The sequence below is a fragment of the Leptinotarsa decemlineata genome, unplaced genomic scaffold (assembly GCF_025532065.1).
Source record: "Leptinotarsa decemlineata unplaced genomic scaffold, Ldec_3_MD MMD2_tig00026282_RagTag_RagTag, whole genome shotgun sequence".
Lineage (NCBI taxonomy): Eukaryota > Metazoa > Arthropoda > Insecta > Coleoptera > Chrysomelidae > Leptinotarsa > Leptinotarsa decemlineata.
The window spans coordinates 16,982,117-17,009,912 of record NW_027412668.1 but is presented as its reverse complement, the minus strand read 5'-3'; the positions used below and the strand labels follow the sequence as shown (position 1 = coordinate 17,009,912).

The 27,796-nt window shown below is 32.8% G+C and overlaps 1 protein-coding gene across 1 annotated transcript; it reads right to left on the bottom strand.

The window, feature by feature from the left end:
- Positions 1-167: 167 nt before the first annotated feature.
- On the bottom strand, positions 168-27,796 carry LOC111510288 (probable aconitate hydratase, mitochondrial). Its single transcript, XM_074179925.1, has 9 exons — positions 27,556-27,796; positions 26,865-27,092; positions 19,202-19,472; positions 15,020-15,214; positions 9,579-9,866; positions 9,177-9,511; positions 4,684-4,903; positions 4,312-4,624; positions 168-871 (listed from the first exon to the last, which is right to left on the bottom strand). The coding sequence occupies exons 1-9, from the start codon at positions 27,586-27,588 to the stop codon at positions 388-390; spliced, it is 2,367 nt and encodes a 788-aa protein (XP_074036026.1). The 5' UTR covers positions 27,589-27,796; the 3' UTR covers positions 168-387.

Below are 27,796 nucleotides of genomic sequence, written 5' to 3'. Positions count from 1 at the left end.
GAGCTTGTATAAAGGCACAATATCTGATTAGCAGAGAAACACACTTTACTCATAAGTTACATTGGGAGGTAATTTTTTTGGTTGGTGAAAATACGTCAAAGGAGACAGCATTTTTATGTCTCAAAGAAATAGAAAATAATCTGTATATGGTTAACATAAAACAAGAATTAACAAAAACAACTTTATTGTCTCAAAGTTTGTTAGGGTTGAACATGTATGAACAAAAATTACATGAAAATATATACTTTGGATTAGGTACAGAAAATATATATGGACAAAAATTACAAGAAAAAATATGCTTTGAATCACAACAACCGAATATAATTATGAAAGATGAATATTTTTGATTTTTGAATACTTAAAAATTATTCAAATAATCTGTCTACATTATTGAGCTAATTCTTTCATGCGATTAAGTGCACTTCCGGCTTTGAACCAACCTATTTGATGATCGTTCAATGTATGATTCAGCAAAATTTTCTCAACTTTACCGTCGGCATGTTTGATTTCACATTCAATTGGTTTTCCTGGAGTAAGATTACTCAGATTCTTTAGTGAAATTTTGTCTGAGGGTTGGATTTTGTCATAGTCGCTAGTATTGGAGAAAGTGAGAGGCAAAAGTCCTTGTTTTTTCAGGTTAGTTTCATGGATGCGAGCAAAAGATTTCACAATGATAGCACGAGCTCCTAGATATCTGGGTTCAAGAGCGGCATGTTCGCGAGAACTACCTTCTCCATAGTTTTCATCACCAATTGCAACCCACTTAACTCCTTTAGCTTTGTAGAAACGAGCTACGTCAGGTACAGCTCCCCATTCACCTGTGAGTTGATTTTTCACCTTGTTAAGTTCATTATTTTCAGCATTTGTGGCACTGGAAACGAAAAATAACTTATTTAAATAATCAAAAACATTTAAATTCTAAAAAAGAAAGAATAAAATAAATAATTTGATCCAAACCATATAAGAACATAAGCTTTCATAGCCAGAGTCACGTTTAGACAAAACAAAATAATAGGCCTTGGTCAAATGGAATTTGTAGTAACAAACGTTCCTTTTGCTACTGCCACAGATATCTGCGCAGTGGTATATGGACTTAGAGATACTATTTGTTTGAAGGTGGTTGACAATATTTTCCATTTAGTATATGGAAAACCTACTCACACGGGACAGTATCTGAACCAGGAATCCAACCTCCATCAATCGACTAAGAGAGGAATCATCAAGACTCTACTAGACCGTGCTTTCGGGCTCTGCAATACAAATGAAGGTCTCGAAAAGGAACTAGGCGTCATCAAAAATGACCTTCAACAGAATGGGTACTCCAAAATGATGGTGGAACAGGCTTTAGCTAGAAGACAACAAGAGCTCCACAAGGAAGAGAAGCCACCACAACCAGTACTTGTACTTCCCTACATTAGAGGATTGTGGAAAAGGATAAGAAGGATTGGGTCCAAGTATAACATCAGAACCTGCTTCAAATCTGGAAACACTATCCGTAGCAGTCTCACGAAAACCAGGCCACCAAACGCGGACTGCGATTCCAAGAATTGCATTTACCGGATACCCTGCGAGTGCGGAGAGAGAAACTAAGAGGCCATTGAAAGTTCGCATTGTCGAGCACACACACAGCAAATCCGGAATAGCAGAGCATGTTTGGACTCATCAACATTACAAGTGGGCTCAAGCAGAAATCATCCACAAGAAGGAACACTGGTTTAGGAGAAAATTCAAAGAAGCGGCATATATGTTGTCCAACAACGCTTTTAGCCAAGCTAGCGTAGAGATACGTACCATATGGAAATCTCTAATCAAGCGGAACACGACCAACACGACTAACTGCCGCCAAAAGGTCAGCTCCCGCTAAAAACCAATGACGCGGAGACAGGGAAGAGGGGATAGGTAAAATCACTCAAATGACTTATAAATAGTCAGATCTCGAAGGAATAAGTCCAGTTATCACCCGAAGACGATTGTGGATATTAACAATCGAAACGTCGTGAAGTAACTTGATTTGGAATCTTTTAGTTTTATATATATTTTTTTATTTTCATTTCTTGTTAATAATTTTTTTATTTTTCAGCTGGTGTTAATAGTTCAATTTTTTTGATTTTTTTTTGTTGTTGCTTGTATGTTATTTCATTGTAATTTCAGTTTTTGGCTTAATAAAATTGTTATTTTTCAACTAATCTTTTTAATCTTATACAGATTCTTTCAGGTATACCTACTGATGATATATATATATATATATATATATATATATATATATATATATATATATATATATATATAATATATATATATATATATATATATATATATATATATATATATATATATATATATATATAGATATATATCAGTATATCTTATCTCTCAGTATATCTTAAACGCTTTGGAGAAAAAACAGCAAGTGATGTAATATACACAGATTTTTCCAAAGCATTTGACACAGTTAATCACAGGATTCTCTGTGCAAAATTGGTGGCAATCGGTTTCTTTGGGAATTTATTGAAATGGCTCACAAATTATCTATGTACCAGAACACAAGTTGTAAAAATTAAAGGATTTATATCTCAACAAATCTCTGTTAGCTCAGGAGTTCCACAAGGAAGCCCTTTAGGGCCATTCCTATTTAATATCTTTGTCAACGATATCAAAACCAAAATTAGTCATTCTGAAGTATTAATGTTTGCTGATGACTTGAAAATTTTCAAAACCATTGTATCCACAGTTGACTGTGAATGTGAATGACATTACATCTTTAACTGAATGGTGTGTAGACAATGATATGGATGTGAATGTGTCTAAATGCAAAAGTATCTCTTTTTCTAGATCACTTACTCATTACAATAATATGTATACTATAGCAGGCAAACTATTAGAATCGGTGAAATCCATACGAGATCTTGGTGTAGTGGTGGATGTCAAAATGGATTTTCACCTGCAGTATGAACAGATCTCTAGCTAAGCAATGAAAATGTTAGGCTTTGTATGCAGGATTACAAAAGACTTCATCAACATTAATTCTATTAAGTTATTGTATTTCGCTTTGGTTAGATCGATTACAGAATATTGTAGCTGTGTTTGGTCACCAACTTATGAAATTCATAAATACACTATAAAAAAAGTACAAAACAAATTTATAAAATAGATTGCCTTTTCTATACCTCTCAGTGATCACTCTTTTTCAGAAATTCGGTCTGTAACTGGTTTACCAAAACTTAGTTTACGCAGAGGTCATGTAGATAATATATTCCTTCATAAATTGCTTAATTTTAGAATTAATTGTTCAACTCTTCTTGCCCAAGTAAATCTTCATGTTCCCTCTAGAAAAACACGAAATAATCTAACCTTTGCAATAGATTACCATAGGTGTAACTATGGAATGCATTCTCCTTTATCAAGAATAGTCACAAACGGGAATAATACAAAATTCGATCTCTTTCATATTTCCGAGGATATTCTTAGAAATAAGTCAAGATATACACTTATTCTTAAATTGCAAGTATCTGTCATTTACTTTTATTCTCGCTTCATTTCAATTCTCTACTATAACTGTTTAAATTGTTATTAATTATAATTAAATTAGATAAGATTAGTGTTAACAATCTGATATTTGTATAACTTATATTAAATGGGAGTTACCCGTAAATAAATAATAAATAAATAAATAAATATATATATATATATATATAAATAGTGGCACCCCTCCTCCCAACCACCGTCAAACGCACGCCAAATAATAAATTTCAATGCCACATTATTTATTTGGCAAATTTGGCAATTTTAGTAGAGATCTGTTTTTTTAAATAAATAGTTGTACAAGAAAGAAATTACTCAGTAGATATTGGACCTCCTAAGTGAGTGTACTGAGTAAATATGTTTTTTATTTTAATTGTTTCTCATTTAATGAGTTTTGCATCGATAAATCAACCAAATGCAACTATCTATCGCAATGTGACGTCATGTCATGACCGCAGCAACGTATACCCAGCAAAGCTTATCGAACATGTAGGGAAGAGTGAGGAGGTACCAAGGAATGTACTGAAATATTTGTTCCAGAAGCACATTAGTTCCAAGACTACTTCTAACATCAAGAGAAGCCACAAGGTCAGAAACAAGTGTTTTTGAAAGAGGTATTGAACTGTATTCTGAGTTATTAAATGAAGTTATTGAATGCGTTCAAGTGCACGAATTATGATCTTTAAAAACTCTCCCAGACATAAAAGTATGGAACTGGACATTGAAACAAAAAAGAAAAGTGTCTATGAAACCAAAATTTACAAAATGGTAACAGAAACAAACACTTACGCTATGAACAAATTGTTCGAAATGTTGTCCAGATGACCACGGTACTTTAACCAAGGTCCGGCAGCAGAAATATGATCTGTGGTACATTTTCCTTTCACTTTGATAAGAATAGCCATATCTTCCAAGTCTTTTCCGTCCCATTTGTCGAAAGGTTTCAATAATTGGACACGTTGTGAGTTTGGATCTACATCAACGGTCAAGTTCGAACCATCTTCAACAGGTGCAACATATGTGTTCTGGCCAGGGTCAAACCCTTTGTTGGGGAGTTCATCTCCGTATGGAGGACTCAGCTTGAACTTTTTACCGTCCGCTCCTGTGAAAAAAGGCATAGGTACATTCAACTTTTATTGGAATTGCTTAATGAAAACTCACCTTCGATTTCGTCTGTTAGAGGATTGAAGTCCAGTCTTCCAGCGATACTCAGTGCGGTTACAAGTTCTGGAGAGGTAACGAAGGCATGAGTGGCCGGATTGGCATCATTACGCCCAGTGAAGTTACGATTATATGATGTAACGATAGTGTTTTTCTCTCCTTTCTTAACGTCTCTTCTGTCCCATTGACCAATGCAAGGCCCGCAAGCATTGGCTAATATCTATAAAGAAAAAAAAACAATGTAATGGAGACAATGAAAGATGATGGAAATGTAGAAATTCCCAGCTAGAAAAGAAAGGTCATCAATTCAGTTTTCATTGTGTGAGTAGTTGCTTTCATAATCAAAATAGTATTGTCTAACGACATTATAGGATTAATATGTTTGGAAAAGATGTCAACCCAGCCTCTGTATGTGGATAAGCTGCAAAATTTGACTGATAAAATAACCCAAACAATCCAAAATGAGTTTTCAATTGATGTTCCATTTCACCAAGATGATGCTCCTGCTCATTGAGATGGGCTGTTTCGAGACTGGCTGAATTACAATGGACTCATTTAACATTTTTTTTTATTTCATAATTTGAAAGTTTATGTTTCAAATAGTACATCTGCAAAAAATCTGAATTTTCACTATTTATCTTCCTCCTCAAATTAATTGTTGAATATGGCGTTCACCGAAACGGGGCGTGGTCAAGCTTGACGTCACATCAGTCAACTCGGCGACAAGGGAGTGCTGGCGGATAAGCGAAATACATGTGCTAAAACTGTAGAAAGCAAGTTGTGTGTTGTTTACTGCAGTGTCAACTGCGTGAATATGAATAATGATAAAAAATGACGTTACAAGTATTGCATCGTTCATAAATGCAAGAATTCTTCGATAACTGCCCCAGACAAAATTTTTATTTCACTGTTAGGAAAGTTATGCGGAGGACCGACTTTGCATCTACCAAGGGGACGCATTTTTGTTGCGAAGATCATTTTAATGTAAGTATGAATGATAAGGAATATTAAAAAAAATTATAGTTTACTCTGAGCACTACTTTGAATTTTAGGTTGAAACAGACTTAGAAAATTACATGTATATCAAAACTATGAAAGTGGGAAAAATTATATTGAAACCAGGCGTAATTCCGCATATATTTGATTGCCAGATTGATAGACCGACGGCCCATGCATCTAAAGCTCCACCGTTTGTTCAAATAAAGGAAAAACAAATTTTGTTGAATACTTATAACAAAGATATCGCTGAAAATCAAATCATGTATGATGAAGCAGGTACTCATGAAAGTACCTTTGATGTTGGAATTCAAGTTAATAAACAGGTTTTTCGAAGATTAAAAGCTAAACAGACCGTAATTATTATAATACCATCGAAAAAGAAATCGTTCTGAAGAAATACAAAATACAGAAAGTATCGGAAAAAATTACTACTAAATTCCCCCGAGGACAGTGAGAGTTTGAGTACATCAGACATGACTTCTGTTGCTACATCATCAGATTGTACTTTGTCTGGAATATTAGTTGAAAACTGAAATTCGAATAATAATATTGAGCGAAGATCTATTCACGTCATAGAGAAAAATCCGATATTATGTCTTGGAAATTCAAGGTACTCTTTATTTATTATAGAAATTTTGTCTCAAAAATGCCAGTTACCCAGACTTGATATATACATTATTTGACGATAGCAGCGACTCATAATCTCCAACTACAGGCCCGGTTGCCACCGCTCGAAGCTCGTTTGCTCGTGACGTAAAGAGGTACCGCGGGCGATCTCACATTTTCAATCGCTCTTGCTCAGTTTTTAATTGACATATAAACCGGAAAATTTTGTGGAATACTTGGGAGATGATTTACTTTTATAATATATAATTTTCAATAAAAAACTAAATTAGCCTAAATGAGCCCATTATGGAAACCGGCGGCAGTCGTACAGTCCCTCAGAATGGACTTTTATATCACCAGATATGATGCTCTCATTGTTTTTGTGGGAATTTGGGTAATCAATCTAAAGTATACATTACAACTTGAATTAGATGCTGAACAGTAGAATCAGTTAGATACTGTTGACCTTTCAAAGTTGATTGACAGACTTATCAATAACTTTTTTCAACAAGGGTAGGTGAAAAAGTAGCCAGGGACACATTTTTTGTCATCCACATTACCGCTCAAATCAGAATTGAAATTTTCAAGTCAGTTGTGGACAACCATACTTTTGGAATACCAGTTGGAAATGTTCTGGAAAGAGCTTCGTTTGATTTGCATTAGGAAAGATAGGCGTACATGATTGTACAACAAGAACTCGAATCTTACGAGTTGTGGAAATAACTTTATTGACATATTCTTCCAAAAAATCGTCCTCACCCAGTAATTTTGTGATCAATTTTCTCAGTAATACCATCAGTATTCATCTTGATAATCCCAAATCCATTAGCACTTTCACCAGATTATCCCAAACTTCCTCCACAGAAAGAATTGATGGTATCAATCAGCAATTTTGAATTTTGTTTTCACATTCAACTTTATTTTTCATTTCTGTACTGAGGTATGTTAGAGTTACGTGGCAACATAGTTAGCTGTGTTTGAGATATGATTGGACTGCAAATATCTACGTGTCATAGGTTTCTGTTCCCTTGAGCTTTTTCAATCGGATGGCAATGTACTTCCATATGCCATATTGAATTCAGTGTTCAAAGTTTACTCAAAATTGTTTGATAAATCTGGTTCTGTAACCGCACTATCATTTTTCTCATTGATGAGTACTCGAAATATTGCATTTTTGATTAACTTCATGTGACATGCATCTTGTCTTGATTAAAAGTAGAGAGTGGGACATTCAAATCGGCCTTTTATATTATTTAGTATAATTAATGTATGAACATACAATTATGTATTAGCCCTAACTATACCTTCTGAATTCTGAATTGTCATATGTCCACTGATAGTTTTATATTGTAATCAATTCAATTCAAACTTCATTCTCACGAGTAACGGCTATATTTCTCGCTTGTGGAATAATTTTCTATTCTCAAAATCCGAAATTTGATTTCGAAGGAATTTTCCTTTATTGATAACTGAAATATTTTTTGATATCGTGCACCGCGGAGCTTCATGCATATTTTCACTCCAGGAAAACCTGTACACCAATCTTAATGAAAGAGAGTCTGCGGCGGCCATGTTCTGTGACCTATCCAAGGCCTTCAATTGTGTAGGCCACATGCTACTTCTTCGCAAGCCAGACGTTTATGACTTTAGAGGATCTGCATGACTTTGGTTTGAGACGTACCTTTCTCACCGGCGGCAGAATGTTCTTTTAGATGGTATTTCATGAGAGGAATGTTTCATTGGCAGTGGGGTCCCACAAGGTTCCGTTTTGGGGGTCGCTGTTGTTTCTAATTTATGTCAATGACATAGTCCATATTGACATAAGTGGTAATTTCACATGTTTTGCTGATTGGTGCGATTCCAATCTCTTATCATTCAACATGGACAAAACAAATGTGGTCACGTTTAGATGTAACATAAGGGAAGTACACTTGGAAAACGTAAAAATTGAAAATTTGGAGATAAACCACATTTTTAGGGCTCTACACTGATGAAAATCTAAAATTTGATTCCCATGTCGACTACTCATGTAAAAGACTAGCAGCAGGATGCCAAGCAGTGAGAGTTGTTGCAAGAGAGTTAGATACTTCTATTAAAAGATTAGTTTATTTTGCACAAATTGAGTCTTATTAACGTTATGGAATTTATTTCTGGGGAGACTGTGCACAATTTAGTTTCAATATGGTATTGTCTCTACAAAATAGATCCATCAGATATTTATGCAAGGCTAGCTACAGGGACTCATGCAGCCCTTTATTTGTAGAGCAAAAAATTCTGACCTTAGTTTGTCTTTTCATTTTGGAAACAGTCTTATCCACAAAAAATATAAAAATAAATTCAATACCACCCCAACTAATAGTACACACCAGTCTTACTTCATTTCCCTTCCAACACCTACTCTAGCCCTTACACAAAATTCTATTGTTTTCAATAGCAAGAAGTTATTTAATCGCCTTCCCATTAATTTAGGGCAAATGAATACACAATGAAAAGAATTTCAGAAAAAAGTAAAAGAATTCCTTGTTTGGAGACCCTATCATAGTATGGACGAATTCTACCAAGGCTCAATCGAGTAATTAGCACATAGTTTTGTGTAAACAAGTTATTGACAAAACACGAAATGGCTCAATGTTCATCACATAGCATTATTTACTTACATTTACTCAATATTCATATATTCATGTACTTTCATAGCTTGTGTTTGTTAATTTAATATAAATGTTTTACTTTACTAGACTTTGCCAATAAAATGTTCAAACCTTGAGTAATGAAACATATTTTCATGGAGAGAAGCCCTCAACTGAACCATGAAGAAAAATCAACATAATATATTCTAAAGCCAGTTTTTGGATTTGGAAACAATTCTGAAATGATTATTATTCACTTACCGTTCCTCCAAATTCTGTCAATGTTTGAGAAATACCATCTCTTTCAATTGTAGCACGGATCTGTTCTGATCCAGGTGTGACATTGAAAGGAATTTTTGATTTAACACCGTGTTTCATTGCTTCTTTGGCGATATTAGCACAACGTCCCATATCCTCATAGGAACTGTTGGTACATGATCCAATAAGACCAACTCTTATATCAACAGGCCAATCATTCTTTTTGGCATTTTCACCCAATTTGCTGATTGGACTAGCCAGATCAGGGGTGAATGGCCCATTCACATGTGGTTCTAGGGTGTCCAGGTTGATTTCAATAATATGATCATACTTCGCACCTGCAATTATGACAAAAACAAAATAAGTATAGTTACCCCAAGTGTACGAGTTCCAAAGTGATCCTACCTTCATCTGGGCTAAGGAGAACACTCTTGTACTTATCGGCTTCACTTGCAATGTCAGCTCGACTGGTGGCTTTCAAATAATCAGACATACGACTGTTGTAAGGGAACACTGACGTAGTTGCACCGATTTCAGCACCCATGTTACAAATAGTTGCCATACCCGTGCATGATACAGAATCGCAACCTGGTCCATGGTATTCTATAATAGAACCGGTACCTCCTTTCACAGTCAATATGCCTGCTAACTTGAGAATGATGTCTTTTGGTGATGTCCAGCCCGATAGTTTTCCTGAATTGAAAGAATAGAATAGAAGAAGAAGAATATAATTTATTCGTCATTAAAATATCATACACATATAACATATACATTACTGGTACAATATTTATCAGACTAGTCACACAAACTGAAGAAAAAGCAACTTATACATTCAAATCTAAAAATTCTATGACATTGTAAAGGGCATTTTCTAGGAAAAGGTCTATTGAAGCGTTTTTGAATGTATTGTAATTTTCAATATTTCCTAGTAACCTATTTGCTTTGTTATAACATATGACTCCTTGATAGCTTGCCGAGTCTTGCCCAAGGGCTAATCGTGAGTAAGGTAGTCTCAGTTCATTTCGTCTGCGAGTATTGTGATCATGTATCATACTGTTTTTTGTATGGTATGATTCATTTCTTTTGATATTCATAGTTATGAGCAAAATATATAAAGACGGTAGTGTTAAAATAGCTAGATCTTTAAAAACTGTCTTGCATGATTGTCTACAATGTATGCCAGCGATATATCTAATTATTTTTTTTTTTTGGATAACAAACACTTTTGTTAGGTATGCTGAGTTTCCCCAGAATATTAACCCATTTGAGATATTACATTGTACTAATCCGAAATAAGCCAATTTGAGTACTTCTAGAGATACTGTTCCATGTAGTTGTCTAATTATGAAGCAGACTCTACAGTTTTGTTATTAGAGAGATGAATTAATTTCCGAAATCATGCATTATGAATAAATTATCCCCATTTATCTATTAGCAAATATTGTAACCTGCAAGGTGACTTGGAATTTTGTTAACAAATATTATCAGAAATGTTTGAATGGAATGGAAAAAAACTATGAAAGACATCAAAATACCTGTTGAAACTGGCTCGATGACAAAATTAAAAACCACAACATCAAATTTGAAGAGTACAGCAAAATCTAATGATAACAGGAAACCCGATGATGCAGAATATGTATCTATTATAGAAAGTTCAAATTTGATAAAATCTCCAGGTTTAGATTGAATAACTCCAGAAATATTAACATCATTGAAAGTTCATTTCGGACTAGAATATGGACAAAATCATTTGAAATTGGTGCCATAAAGCCGTGTCAAAAAAAACTCATTTCTACTTTGGTTAAAGTTTTTGAGAAAGTGTTGAACATTAGAAACGAAGATTACATTGAAAAATAATTTTAACTATCACAGAAACAATTTGGTTTCAGAAAACGTACATTGATATAAAATTTTGCCACCTGAATAGTTATACTCAATACTCTTCAGATAAAAATTCAACTTCTCAGTAAATTTCTTGATCTAGCTAGCAAATTGTTCTGGTATTCGTGGTGCCGCTACCTAAATGGCAGAAATCAGTTGGTTAAAAATGATGATAGTATTAACGAATATTGAGTATTTCATTACTGGTCGTTTGGGTCCCATTCTGTTCATTATGTATCTTAACAATTTGTTGATTTTGACTGTGAAGGAAGAATTTCATTCTTTTTCAAATGACACGTTGATTAATATCATATACTTTATCAATCTGGATTATTTTAAAAAGGTAGAGATTTCACAATAATTAAAAATTGGCACACTCCATCTATTACACTCCACCAGTTAAAAATTGATAGGATCACAATTTATCCACGATAAATTTTGAATAAACAAAATATCTTTCGGTGTCAAAGCTATTTTACGGATTATTTGGCCGTGGTCTGAAGGTTTTAATGCCTGACGAAGTGCACGAGTTAGTGGTCGAGTTGTTGTTCCCATTGTTCCCAATTATCTACCACCAAATCAAAATTGAAAATGTCAGAATTCTAAAAGAAACTCGTATGAACTATCGCAGAATTTTCATTGCAAGCCATTTGACATGGAACTAAAGATTTGAATTCTTGATTAGGAATTCAGGCCAGTAGGCCGTTGACAAAAGCAGACATCATCAGTGGTATGTGCGTTAACAGCACGGACAAACGTTATATCTCGAAGTCTCAGCAACGTCTGAATTGAAATCTTGTTAAAAAACTCAAGTCTCCCTCTGAAATTTTAATTTCTGAAATAATTTCAGAACATTCATCATTTGAATATGCTCTAATTTTCTTTGATACAATCTCAACTCAATTAAGGAATTTTAGTACGGGAAAGTTGAGCAAATTAATCTTTGTAATCTAGAAATAATTCAGACCACTATTATAATATTCATGCAGTCATTGTTCACTGTGGTTCTAGCGTTGAATCTGGTCATTATTACGCATTGGTCAAAGACGAAACGGACTGGTTTAAGTTTGACGACAATCGTGTCAAGTGTTCTGGCGATGTATTGAATTTATTGGAGCCTCTGGAGAAACCTAACATTTTGTTTTATAAGAGAGAGGACATTGGCAGATCAAGATCTTTAGATGATGTGGTGCTGCAGGTTTTTCCGGGTTTTCCTGCAGCAGAAAAAGCAAATGCGCCACTGGAATCAATGAGGTTGCCCCGGAGCGCCAATTAATTTTTGTTGTTGTTTTATAATTTCATTATTTGTATTTTGGAAGTGTTAATACATCATTGTTTAATTGGACAAATTCCAGAACGTAATTCAGAAACGTATTTTGAAAATTATTTATTATACTTTCCAGCGCCTTCTTATACAGGGCTATTCAAATTAATTTCTGTACATGGGGATCTCGTAAACGATAAGAGATAAGAGTGTCGGTTAAATTGTGGCAAAGTTGTGTATTTTAGAGACCTATTCAATGATGTAAAGAAATCGAATATAGCTCTTTTGGTTCTGGAGATATACAGGAAAAACCAAAAAATCCCAAATTATTTTTTGCCTATATCTTCTTTATTCGCAGATATATTGAAAATCTGTCCACATTTTACTATTGGCACTTGATGTGGGCTCTCAGAATATATCCATGAATCTTTTATACAGGGTGCCATCTGACTTGGGCCACCCCCATCTTTGAATTTTGAAATACGGACCTGTATTTTTTGTTGTAGTTTTTGGATCGTAGAAGTTCAATCCATACTGAGAAATTAAATTCAATTTTATATTTCGGGATGTTTCAGTAATATTCGATTATAATTTTGTGAATTATTCCCTTTTAAATTTCGGCCCTGGAGATTGGTTGACTGAGTTGGATAAAAACATAATAGCAACTTTCACGTCTCCCTATGTATCATAGAGTTTTTCGAGAGTTTTTTTTTTCATTTTTAGGTACCTATTCATAGTTTTTCCATTGCTTTGAGCGTTTTCTACAATGAATTTCGAATAAGAAAACCTTTTATGATTATTTGAAACATATCTACATCAAAAATATATTATATGTGTTTTAATAAGAAAAAGAAATGATAGCAATAATAACATTCGAAACGAACACTATAATTGTAATGAAGATTGAAATTAAGTAATTTATATAGGTACCCAAAAAAGTTATTGGCGCAATAAATGTTCGAATTGGAGTCCTTTCATTTCGAGACAATTTTAAACTCGGTTTCTCATATTATTTATTGCCCTTAATACACTTATTTGCTGCACTGTTGCGAAATCATTTGAAATCGTCTATCTCGAGTCTTCCACATTTTCTATCTATCTGCCAGCGTAAATCCTATTTTTCAATGTCCCCCATAGAAAATAGTCCAAAATAGTAAGATGTGGTGATCTTGCAGACCATCTTATTGTCCCATTATTTGTCTCGAAATGAAAAGACTCTCAATTCGAACATTTATTGCACCATTAATTTTTTTGTGTATATAAATTACTTACTTCATTTCAATTTTCATTATAATTATAGTGTTCGTTTCGGATGTTATTATTGCTACCATTTTTTTTTTCTGCTCATCCAAACACATAATATATTTTTGTTGTACATATGTTTCAGATAATCATAAAAGGTTTTCTTATTCGAAGTTCATTGTAGAAAACGCTCAGAGCAATGGAAAAAATATGAATAGGTACCTAAAAATGAAAAAAAACTCTCGAAAAACTCTACGGTACATAGGGAGACGTGAAAGTTGCTATTGTGTTTTTATTCAACTCAGTCAACTAATTTCCAGAGCCGTAATTCAAAAGGGAATAATTCACACATAATTCACTTCGAAAAATCCTGATATAAAATTGAATTTATTCTCTCAGTATGAAGTGAATGTCTACGATCTAAAAACTACAACAAAAAATACAGGTCAGTATTTAAAAATTCAAAGATATAGGTGGCCCAAGTCAGATGACACCCTGTATAAAAGATTCATGGATATATTCTGAGAGCCCACATCAAGTGCCAATAGCAAAATGTGGACAGATTTTCAATATGTCTGCGAATAAAGAAGATATAGGCAAAACAATAATTTGGGATTATTTGGTTTTTCCTGTGTATCTCCAGAACCAAAAGAGCTATAATCGATTTCTTCACATAATTGAATAGGTCTTTAAAATACGCATCTTTGCCATAATTTAACCGACACTCTATCTCTTATCATTTACGAGATCCCCCTGTACAGAAACGAATTTGAATAGCCCTGTATATAGAAAATGAAAAATGGATCTTCATCAATTCTGGAATATCCAAGGTTCCGTCAAGAAATCACGTGAACTACCAATTTCCCAGTAACATTTAAATATGTATATGTATATATTCATACAAGAGACATTAAAATGACCAAAAATTAATTCTCTTTCAAAAATGAAATTGAAAGTGGGATACTTGAGAAAACTAAAGAATTGTTAATATTTGAATAACCTCATTTTGTTAAGAATGATGATTTTTTGATCACTTGATTGCTTTAATATCTTTTTTATCTTCTTTGTGTAAGTAATTTTACTGATACGATATGGAACCCTAACCACTAGTTTACTTCGTGATGTTGATTTAGTTTATTCATCAGCATTTCATGATTCCCTTATATTGTTGAATATATAAATTGAATGAACTTACATTTTTTCTTTTCTCGAAAATTAAGCTGGTCAGGCCCTCTGCCAATACACGCGGAAGGTCGCGCCATTAGGTCCGAGAATCGGACGCTACTTTTTTATTATTGAAGAATCTGTGAAGTAGCTCAGCCAAAAATTTCTGGTGTTTCCAATACTCATATAAAAAGTATTGCTACTGAGGTCTTTTAAACGACTGAGGTAACTTTTTCGAAGCCAAGTTTGAATTCAATTGCCTAAATAATTTGTATTTGATTACTCAAACACTTACCTGTTAGTCGAACACCAATGACTTTGGGACATTTCAATTCCCAGGGAATATTAGCCATTACATCTACAGCGTCAGCACCCCCAACTCCAATACAGAGGCCACCAAGACCTCCCCCATTTGGTGTGTGGGAATCAGTTCCGATCATCAAAAGACCAGGGAATGCATAGTTTTCCAATATAATTTGATGAATGATACCTGAAAAATAAAATTTACTGCCGATCAATATTTCCAAAAAAAAACATGTTCACTAATAAGTTTGCATAAAACGTGATGTTTTTCATTCACTCAGTAACTTGAAAAGGAACATTTGAAACTTCAAAAGGTTCCTCAGAATCTTAATGAGAATTCACTCAAAATTATTTAGAAAACACACTTCAATGTGAGATTTCCACTTGAAATTTTACAAAACGGCGACACGTGTTTCACTGTAATATAGCGTCTTTAGGCCTCACAATACTATTTTTACAAATTCTGTGTCGTGCTTTTGTAGTAATTTGAATCCCTTGAATTTTCATGGACAACCTATAGAATAAAATGCATACCGATCAACTGATACAGATATGTACTGGTATAGTTCAAGTAAACGATATAGTGCAACCTACCTTCCAACAGCTCCCCTTTGATAATATAGTTAGTAAGTAATTTATATACACAAAACAATTAATGGCGCAATAAATGTTCGAATTGGTGTCCTTCCATTTCGAGACAAATAATGGAACAATAAGATGGCCTGCAAGATCACCAGATCTTACTATTTTGGACTATTTTCTATGGGGGACTTTGAAAAATAGGATTTACGCTGGCAGAGAGATAGAAAATATGGAAGACTCGAGATTGAGGATTTTGAATGATTTCGCAGCAATGCAGCAAATAAGTGTATTAAGGACAATAAATATTATGAAAAACCGAGTTCAAAAATGTCTCGAAATGGAAGGACTCCAATTTTAATATTCATTGCACCATTAATTTTTGTGTGTATATAAATTACTTCATTTCAATTTTCATTACGATTATAGTGTCTGTTTCGAATGTTATTATTGCTATCATTTCTTTTTCTACTTATTAAAACACATATAATATATTTTAGATGTAGATATGTTTCAGATAATCATAAAAGGTTTTTTTATTCGAAGTTCATTGTAGAAAACGCTCAGAGCAATGGAAAAAATATGAATAGGTGCCTAAAAATGAAAAAAATACTCTACGGTACATAGGGAGACGTGAAAGTTGCTATTGTGTTTTTATTCAACTCAGTCAAGCAATTTCTAGGGCCGTAATTTAAAAAGGGAATAATTCACACAATTATAATCAAATATTACCAACACAACCTGAAATATAAAATTTAATTTAACTTCTCAGTATAAAGTGAACGTCGACGATACAAAAACTATAACAAAAAATACAGATCCCTATTTAAAAATTCAAAGATGGGAGTGGCCCAAGTCAGATGACACCCTGTATAAGATTCATGGACATATTCTGGTAGCCCATGTCAAGTGCCAATAGCAAAATGTGGACAGATTTTCAATATGTCTGCGAATAAAGAAGATATAGGCAAAAAAATAATTTGGGATTTTTTTGTTTTACCTTTATATCTTCCGAACCAAAAGAGCTATATTCGATTTTTTTACATCATTGAATAGGTCTCTAAAATACGCAACTTTGCCACAATTTAACCGACACTCTTATCTCTTATCGTTTACGAGATCACTATGTACAGAAACGAATAGCCCTATATATATATTAATATATATAATAAAAACAATTACTAACTTTCTTCGAAAACTTCTGATAATTCCTCTTCCATATTCTCTGTTTCACTGTCACTGTCGTCATTCAAATCAATAATGAATTTATTTTCACCATTAATATGGAAGTATCCAATCTACATATAGTCTTTTTCAACTAAAATTACTTTTTTAATCCTTTTCTTCGGTGATATTAGATACTTCTTCTTTAATTAGCTCTATTACCTTCTTATCAAATGTTGGAAAATTATTTTTACGTTTGATGCTTCGTTTCAATTTTCCCCAAATCAACTCGATGGGAATGAAAACACAAAAATAGAGGGAAGTCTCGGTATGGTGTGTCCATACTTTTCAGCAATACTCTCAAGGGCATACACTTTTTCAAATGTTTTTGTCTGTAAAACTTCAAGTAGTTGATTTTTGGTAGAGTCATCTTCAAAATACAAATTGTTTATTATCCATTAAAAAATGTGTACTTCATATTTCCTCGAATTTTTATTCGGTACTTTCATGAGCTGTCGCGAATGATAGGAAGCGTTGTCAAGTACTATTACGCTATTCGCATCCAAATTTTGGATCAATGTGTTTTCAAACCATTCCTTGAAAATATTAGCCTCCATGTTCTTATGATAATGAAAATTGCAGTCCTCAAGTTTTTTTCCTCATAATTTCAAAGAATTCGGAACCCATACTTTACTTCCTCCGCAATGCACAATGATTAGTCGCGATCCTTTGTTTGCAGGCATGTTAGACGTACATATTCTCGAACCATCAGTCCACCCTTTCGTAACTGTGTCGTGAGTGTCATACCAAGTTTCGTCCAAATAGAAAATTTGCCGTTGTTCTTGTCTATATTTAGTTATTTGTTTCAAATATTTGTTACGCAATTCTACTATTCTTTTACTTTCCATAACTACTTAACGTTTGTTATTATTTTAAATCTAAATCCTAGTTTCTTTATCCAATTCTGAAGAATTTTGTCACTGCAGCTCACGTTATGGCCTGAAGTAAGTATTCAATTTCTTCCTTATGATTTCAGTTGTAGGAATCTCATTGCTTTTGAAACAGTGGTATATTGTTTTTTCAATGATATTATTAGTTGAACATCTAGAGGTTTTGGTAATCCTGTATCACATCGCGTCTTGTTTTGATAAGGTTTGTTTTTGACTATTTTACTTACAGTTGAGAAAAGAATTTCGGTCAAATCTGATGTTGCTTGTAATAGTTTGTTTTCCTCGAAACCAAACTTGAGGTGTAGATTCTCATATACATTGAAACAGAATCTCTGTGTTTCAATATTCAAATGCATCTGTCCACAAAACATGATTTTGCAATTTTTCACAAACCATCTTACTTGGACATCACTATACACAATTCATCTTTACATCCATAACAACATTAAGTAGCAGCATTCACAGTTCACAGACTATTGAATATTCCAATTTCAGAGGGCAATTTTCAAAGAGAACTGATTTTCATAAAACATATTGGTATCAACAACGTTCACGAGGTGGATATTATTGACTCAGTTCTTTTTAAAAAATTGCAGAAACAAGCTCCAAACCATGTTTTTTCATTTTCAAAGAATGATACTAAACATTATGTAACTCTAACTTACTTTGGTGATCTTACATACATAAAATTGCTCTTGTTTTAAAAGGCAAAGAAATGGACGTAGCCTACAGAACACCTAATAATAATTTTTGAGTAAATTCATTTAAAACAATAAAAATAAAACTTCAGCGTCGGATAGAACGGGAGTATACGAGTTGACTTGTGGTTCTTGTCCAAAATTTTATATTGGACAAACCGGAAAAACTTTTTCCAATCGAATAAGGGGTAATAGAAGTAGTTTTTTGAACGGAAAGATCAACTCCACATTTGCGAATCATCTTTTGACATAGGAACATAGGTTCAATCACAATGATGACGTATTGCATTTGAAAGAGAAAGGTTCAAAACTCAATCTTTTAGAATGTTTAGAAATCGAGATTATTGCTAAATAATCAAATAGATTTGAATTGTTCCCATTTATTGAATTCAGTTTGCAACAAGGAAATTGGTAATTAGGACATATCTTAAAAGTAGATAAAATGATAGCTCAGTTAAAAATTGTTATTTATTATTCTCAAGTCTCATGAGTTGTTCCTAGATAGGTGAATGTTTAGGTAATGAATTCATCACGTAGAAATTTGGCAGGTAGAAATATTCATAATGATTCAAATTACTATAAAAGCACGACACAGAATTTGTACAAACAGTATTGTGACGCCCAAAAATGCTATTGCATAGCGAAACACGTGTCGCAGTTTCCTAAACTTTCAAGTGGAAATCTCACATCGAAGTGTATTTTTTGAATAGGTATGTTATAATGGATTCTCGTCAGGTATCGATCAGCTATATCATATTACTCAAAGTTAATATACATACATACCTGACCCAGCTGTCCAAAATCCAACGCCATATTTGTTACAGGCAGATCCTAAGAAATTATATACTTCTTTGTTAACTTCTATACCTCGAGCAAGATCTTTCGCTCCTCCTTCATGAGCTACAATTAAATGGTCTAAATGTATGGTGCTTGGTACAGCTACCCGCTTCAGACCACTAGAAATGAATTGCAACATTGCCATTTGTGCCAAGGCATCTTGCATAGCCACTCGATCAGGGCGTAATCTCAAATAAGATTTTCCTCTTTCAATATCCTATAGTAATAATTATTACTGATAAATCACTTATGGACAAAATGCACACATGTCAATGAATGATGGTGGTAGATGGCATACCCCGATTTGAGGGGAAAGAAAATACAATTTTCAATGTTTGATTATGTAATACATAATAGTTATATAAATATATTCAGAGAATTAGGTTATAATGTTTTATGAATCAAAATATATAAATGGTTAGGTCTGTAAATTTTAGGCTATATGCATATTTTGAAAAAAAAACAAATTCTTTAAAAATTTCCAAAAATTTTTACCAAATACTTGATGCCAATTTACGATTGAAATCAACTATTGATAAATGGAATTTTACATATTTGTTGTTTTGGTTTTTGCGGGTTTATCAATAAAAACAATTGATTTACATTCCAAATATGATGATTTCACAAAGACAATATTTTGTAATCAGATACTACATTTGCTTCAGTTCAGTACCGTTCAATTTTAAATTATGAACGTTTCATATTCTCTGGGCCACCATAATTTATTTGAATAGGGATCTGGGTATTTATGAACATTTCGTGTTGTTTTTGTGTTGATTCTTCACCCTGAATTCACTGAAGAATAAATAAATATTATCCACATTTTTTGTATCAAGATGGAGGAGTAGAAAGCCAAAAACAATAATGTAAAATTAAGCAGACCTTATACATCAGACCAATGATCAGAGTATGATCTTTTTTTTTCGCTTATGACTCGGTATTGAAAAAAAAACACTAAATGAATTTAAAACTTCCACATAATTTTTTTTATTACACTTACGATTTAAATTTTTCATTTTCGATTTCAAACACCTGCAAGAAAGTGTTCCGTCCAAAGCGAAGCGACCACATGAGTGGACAAGATCTAACAGTTTAGTAAATATATCAAGTGAAATACTGTTTTTGGTAGAATGTTGAAGTATTTGGAAAGCTGCATATCATTCATCGGCGAACCGAAAAACTTCAATACCATTTTCATTTACTACATTGTGCACAATTTTTCGAGAAAGATATCTGTTTGAATCTACATTATGAATGTTTGATACAAAAATTTACAAAAAAATTGAGTCCTGGTGAAAGACAATTCAGTGAATGAAAAATGTGTTTCAATATTGGATAAATAATTCATCGCCCCAAACATATGATATAAAATTGGCAATCATAATAATAATTTATTTGACCATTTCAGTACAATAACTGCATATGGTAAGTCAAAAAACCACAAAAAGACAATTACAAATAACAAAAATGTCTCAAACAAAACGTATACAAAAAAACTACAGAGTAGCTTAAACTATCGTTCAAGTATTCTTTCTGGCCGTAAGAGCACTTTTCAATGAGAAGAGATTTGAGCCAGTTACAAAACATATCATTCCATTCCAATCGTGTAATCGAATTTGGCAGTTTATTATAGAAGGTGATTGCACTATAAAGCGGTGGCTTTTTTAAAGTTGTCTTGTGGGTGGGTATTCACAACGGATTGCAGTGACATGTGAAAAAGATATTAGAAAACCCATTGATCAAGAAAGCTATCTTAATATTCCATAACAAAAATCATTTTCATAATCTGTTTTCGAACTATTGGTACCCTATCGAAATATATACTTCAGCCCCAAGACATGATATTCAGGAAAATATGTGAGTAAAAAGATATCTGTTAAAATTTGTTTTTTGTTAACCCGCTGTCGCTGATTACAAATTAACTTTTTATCGTGCGATTTCCAGAACTATATAATTTTTCATTTGTTTTATTGCAAAAAATGATTGATTGAATGAGCTTTGCAGGCTCATTGATATAAAAATGCCAATTTTAGGACTCATTCAATATTGTGCCTAAGAATGTAATTTTCTATGACATCTCTATATCATTGGAAAACAGTAACTCTTTACTACTGTTTTTTTTTCAATTACATTTATTTAATGTCGCATCAACCTTGAGGGATATTAGCGACAATTCAAATTTCATACAATAAATTTCATATACGGTGCAGAAGCTTTATACGTCTTAGAAAGGCAATTAGTTTTTCATAGTTACAATTTTACTATTGTTTACTTTACTATTGTTTTTCTTGTTGTGAACAAAACAACAAAATTATTAACGTTTGTTTGAAGGTGGTTGACAATGTTTCATGATGTATTTCATCAGTTCGGACTTCCATTGTCTAATATAATATAAATTGATTTGAAATCTCTGAAAGAATCTGTAAAAAAATTAAGGAAAGGATACGAAGGATTGGATTCAAGTATAACATTAGAACCTGTTTCAGATCTGGGAACATTATCCGTAGCAGCCTCAGGAAAACCAGGAATTGCATTTACCGGATACCCTGAGTTCGGAGAATCATACATTGGTGAAACTAAGAGGCCATTAAAAGTGCGCAATGCCGAGCATAAAAAAAACACACACAGCGAGGAGAAACAGCAGAGCATGTTTGGACTCATCAACATAACATCAAGTGAGCTCAAGCTGAAATCATCCACAAGGAGGAACACTGATTTAGTAGAAAATTCAAAGAAGTTGCATATATGTTGTTCAACAACGCATTTAGCCAAGCTAGCGTAGAGATACGTAACATATGGGAAACCTCTAATCAAGCGGAACACGACCAACTCCCGTCAAACGGTCAGCTTTCGCTAAAACCGATGAAGCGTAGAGAAGGAAGAGGGGATAGGTGAAAGCATTCGAACGATCTATAGTCAGCTCTCTGAGGAATAACTCCTGTTATCACTCGAAGACGATTGTGGATACTAACAATCGAAACGTCTTGAAGTGACTTGGTTTGGAATTTTTTTAATTTTCAATTTTCATTTCTTGTTAATAATTTTTTAATTTTCATCTATTGATAATTGTTCTTTTTTTATTTTTTGGTCGTTGCTTGTATTTTATTTTATTGTAATTTTCAGTTTTTTTGCTTAATACAACTGTTACTTTTCAGCTAATCTCTGTTTTATTTTGTTAAAGATTCTTTCAGGTATTTCAAATCAATTTATATCATATTAGACAATGGAAGACACAACTAATGAAAATTATTAACATCTAAGTTGGAATATATGTTTATGAGAAAGTTTTGAGAAGTTGTTTAAATGGAATGTTTTTTTAAAGCCATGGAGATTGTTGAATAACAATTCGTTGATTTCCAGATAATGCATTATTCTATTGCTGAAATTTGTTCATACATTTTTGATAAACAGTAATAAACCAAATAATTCATATTACTATTTGGAGGTTTATACATGCGTATGTTAACAATTTTTACACTATCGAAGTAAATACCATATATTTCAAATTGTCCTCAGTGGATAATTCTTTTGATATAATTTCTCTGCAATCAATGTCTTGTTTTGCCAAGATACAAACTTCCCCCTCGAATATAACTCCTTCTATAATAAATGACTGCCATTTTGTCATTTCTGAAATACACATCAATAAAACAATCATAACTTAACCAATGCTCAGAAAAACAAACTACATCTATATTATTACTTTTCAAAAAAGTTCAATCCAGTTAAAGTTATTCGAAAATCCTTGGACGTTAACATGACCAATCTTTGTGTAAAGCAAAAACTGTAAACTAATATACTTATTCTCCAACTTACGAGCATTATCTTGAGCTGTTACAATGTTCTGACACACTTTATTTGGATATTTTATCGCTCAACATGTATGAAAGAAATCCTTGTGAAAAGTAACTTTTGACTAATATTTTTAAAACTCGACTACTGTTAGTCCTAAACAAATGGATCAAAAGTGTCAATGAGCACGAAGTCTGAAAGGCCTATGTATTTAATCTACCCATCAAGATTGAATTTTCCACCCCTCACATGCTGCAAAGAAAGAATATGGCATATATATGATGAAACGAAACTATCTTGAGTTTCTGGAAAGTTTGATTCCAAAGGATAGTGATTTTTCATAAACTACATCTTACGATTTGATCTCCACAAATTTGTGAGGAGAGTAAGATTTTTATAATAGCCGAAAGTCCCAAAGTGTAATCGATCACGAACATTTATTTTCTCTCTAGGGTTAAGACTTATAAAACTCATTTGAAAATTATGTTATATGGTTAATTTAAATATTGTAACCTAGTTATGGCCCTGAATTCAAAGAAATTAATTCTTGCAATATTTCCTTGTCGCATAGTTTAATTATCCATTTTGAAATACTAGGTCACAGTAAGTGAGAAGTTCTTTCAATTGATGTTTGACATTAAGTGCTATCTACTGGAATTCTTATTAGTAAGCTTCACTCATTGCAGTCTATATTGACATCCCTTTTATTAAATATTCCTTATTTCCTTAATTTTGTGAATTATGAAATATTTAGTTTCAAAATGATGCCTTTAACTATGTACATAGTCATACATGTAAATATCTCTTTTTGTAAGAAACTGAACCCTGAGGCGTATTGCACATCTTGATACCAATTTGGAATCATGCGAAATGCAATACCTACTCTTTGACGCATGTTTCACCATCCAAGTTAGTGTGGTGATTGGAAAAACTGCTTGCTTTGAATTTATTTGACGCCAGAAGTTCCAGTTTTACCTTTTATTTTGTCATTTTGGACATTAAAAAGTAATACAAGTCTTGGATGATACACAAGTTGCAATAAAGTTGGAGATAACCGTAAAGTTTCAGTCTACAAATAGCATGTTAGCATGGATCACAATCATATCTGAACGTTTATCTTTCATTAATATTTACATTACAATTCATAAGAGACTGCTGACTTGCTCAAAATTATCTATCGCAAACATGCGATGCCTGGATGTACGGTTTAGATAGGCGAAGTAAAGTTTTTTGGGATAATGATGAAAATGGAGCAGTAATATTCACCAACTATCTTTAGTAGATAACCCAAAAGAGGGAGAGAGAGAGACTATATTCTTATTATCTATAAAAATTAACATCCTGTTGACAAACACTTACATAGTATGCGAAATCAGAATGCTAAAATTATTCAAATATAAAAATATTAAATGAATTAAACATTATTTCGTAATCACAGATATAAAGTCAAATTTCTTGAATTATTTTAACATGCAATTAGTCCAAATTATAACATATTCCAGATCAAGATAATTTTAAATATGTTACATAATTCAGTGTCTGAGTCAGTAGACCTAATGATTTATTACACATTTCAATAGAAAATATTTATTCATCAAACTAGATTGAGGCCATCTGCTGAGCAGGTGTTGTACTATTTTCGGAGTAACACTGTCATGGAATGACTTACATGAATCTCTCCTTTTTGATTTGCATACATTCAATTGAATAAGTTTTCCACTACATAAAACTCAAAATTATATTCCTTGCTGCGATTGCGATCCTACCATGGCATTATATACATTTTAGATTCACTGATACTCTCATTCCTAAATAATATGCTGGATAGTTCGAATTTTAAAGTAAGATTTTTTTTACTGTATGGTGTTGAAATTCTACAAAGGGAGTAAAATCGCAACCAAGTGAACTCTTTACAACTGAAATTGCCATCATGTATTATAAATCTTTCGTATCTGATCTGTTGGTCACTATGTTATGATCAAAACTAACAAAAACTGGATAAATACAAACTATTTGAATATTGTGATTATAAGGGTTAATTCCAAGTAAATTGAGAAATTCCTAAAATTACCTATACCCTCAGCTGAATTTATCCATGCTATTAGCCAATACCTTTGCTTTAGAGAGGTAGACTTAAGAGACTATCAGCGAAAATACGCCAGCCGATAATTAAAACTCTGCTAAAATGATATCCTATCTCTAGGAAGAAAAAAAGGTGCCATATATGAAAGTTTAATTACAAATTTTGAATAACGAACAAAAAATTCACAATAAAATTGGAAAGTTTAATGACACAAACATAAAAATTAAAGGGAAAATGAAAATGGAACCCCAAGAATATAAAAAAAGGCATACATTATACAATTTTTTAACTCGTGCATTGTTTGAATCTGCTCCTCGATCAATTATAGAAAAAACTAAATTACATACACATTGATAAAATCTTCATCGTGAGAGTTTTACCTATACAATTTACAAAACCAAAACACCTGTTTCAATATATAATAGCTCAGTCTAAAATAAGGTAATTGAAATCTAAGTAATTTTACCGGTATTCCCCTAACTAACCCTAATCAAAATCTTTCAAATTATTACCATCTTCATCATTAGAAAAAAAATCATTTCTTGAACATATAGCACTTCAGAGCAAGTTTTATTATTTTCTCCTTCAAATGTAAAACTTCAAAATATTGACTAACATTATGCTTCTCTACCAAAAGATAGTTTCAAAATGTTGAATTTGTCATCTTGTTTGAAAAACAGAATCACAAATCAACTTATATAATTCTGCTGCCCTGCAGCAAAGGGCATTAGAATACCCAGTGGAGATAACAGTCCTCTTAAATGATGTCTCATCCTAAGAAGTTTGTATGTGTGCCGAAAGGATGTATACTATGAACTCACTCAGTCACTAACAGAACTTTTGAGATACTGGGTGCCCTCTTGTCATAGAAGACTTTGTCATAGAAGACTTTGTCATGAAAATGCGGGGTGCTGCTGATGAACTTTCTTTTCCTATGTGTAGCAACCTATATGGGCCATGAAGTAATAAAACAATCCAAACCCAAGTCTACAAAAGAGATGGACATCAACTAAGTGACCCAAACTGTCCTTCCTGTAATATCAGAAAGAGCAAGAGTTTCCCAGTTCTGAAACTCTGGAACAAACCTAGGAGGCTAGGTGGTACAGCCAGAAAACATCTCATCGTCTTAGGGAGAAATGTTCTTTATTAAAATTCAATAGTATTTTTTGCAATACACTTATCATAGATTTGAATTCGTGTACTTTTAGAACATATACATTCAAAAGCGGAAAAAAATACAATATTAGCCTTTGGGTCTACATTTGGACTTGGTACCATCAATGGTTCCCATACTTTAGGGCCCCTCAACTGAGTTCTCTGCAAGAATAAAACACGTTTCAGCAGTTCAATAAAAAATTTGGACTGAACCACCAAAATTTTGCTTTATATGATACTCAATTTCAGTTGTGGATAAGAATGATTAGGTATTAATATAAAATTTAAAAATTATCTAGGATTCATTATACCATTATTATATGACTTTCTCTCTTTCTCTCTCTCTCTCTGGTAATTAATATAAAAAAGATGCAACATAACCTACCTCATCGGACCAGTTATGTAATCTCATGAGACTTGCATTATCAGTCTTCATATAGTACATTTTGAATTTCTCAATTGCATCATAATAAAATTCAAACAACCTTTGAATCAAATATTATTCTAAGGTTATTGAACATACTCAACATTTCAAAAAAAAAACAAATGACTTTTCTATTTCCTATTTTTTGTAAATACCTGCGTTGAAGGCTGATCAATATGAGAATACAAAACTTTCTCAGATAAGGTTAGAGGCCTTCCCAATCTTTTCTTCACAACTTCAAGATTTTTCGTAAGTTTCTCATATGGCAATGGGTTTTTATCAAATTTGCTCATAGCAACTTTGGCCGCAGCTGCGGTTAGAGGTGAAATGTGGAAGCATCTTGACTGAATCTCAGAGAAAAAAAGGCTGCTGGCTTTGCCTCCCTGAAAATAATTATAAGTATTTTAATTTCAATACTGTCAAAACTACACAATGCATGCTTCAAAGTTACTTGCTAAAAATCCAAGTCAGATTTAAGTGGTGTTATTGTAAATCTCGCTATATTGGTTTTTGAAAAAAAATGAGCAAGCATAGATCCAGCATCCTCTGCTCCCTAGGATTTTTGCAATATTACGCCTCAATTGTGTTATATAATTAGGATTTCAACCCATATTTTAAAAAAAAATGAAAGGTTCAAGAATTTTGAGGTTCACAATTTCTGAAAATGAAGTTATGTAATAATAACAAAGGTTGATGTACTTCCTATAAAGTACATTGATCACCTGATCTTCGGCGTTTCCCCATAATTGTAATTTATCAATTTATAAATATATTTTTGGTAATTAACTAGATTTTCAAGGGAAATAAGTTCCATTATTTTCATTGAGTAAATTTTATATCACTCACCTGGCGATGCAAAACTCGCATACAGTACGCCATGGTTGCAAAACTATTAAAAGCAAGACTAAATTAAGAAAACTTGGAAAACACAATTCCAAAGTCAATGTCCAAATCGGAATGATCAGCACGAAAGAACAGTAAAAAAATTATCAAAAATAAAATTACTGGTGGCACGTCACGTCGGTACTATATATAGGTACGAATATACCAAGGATACTAGACTTTTCCGAGGATGGTTCAATCACTA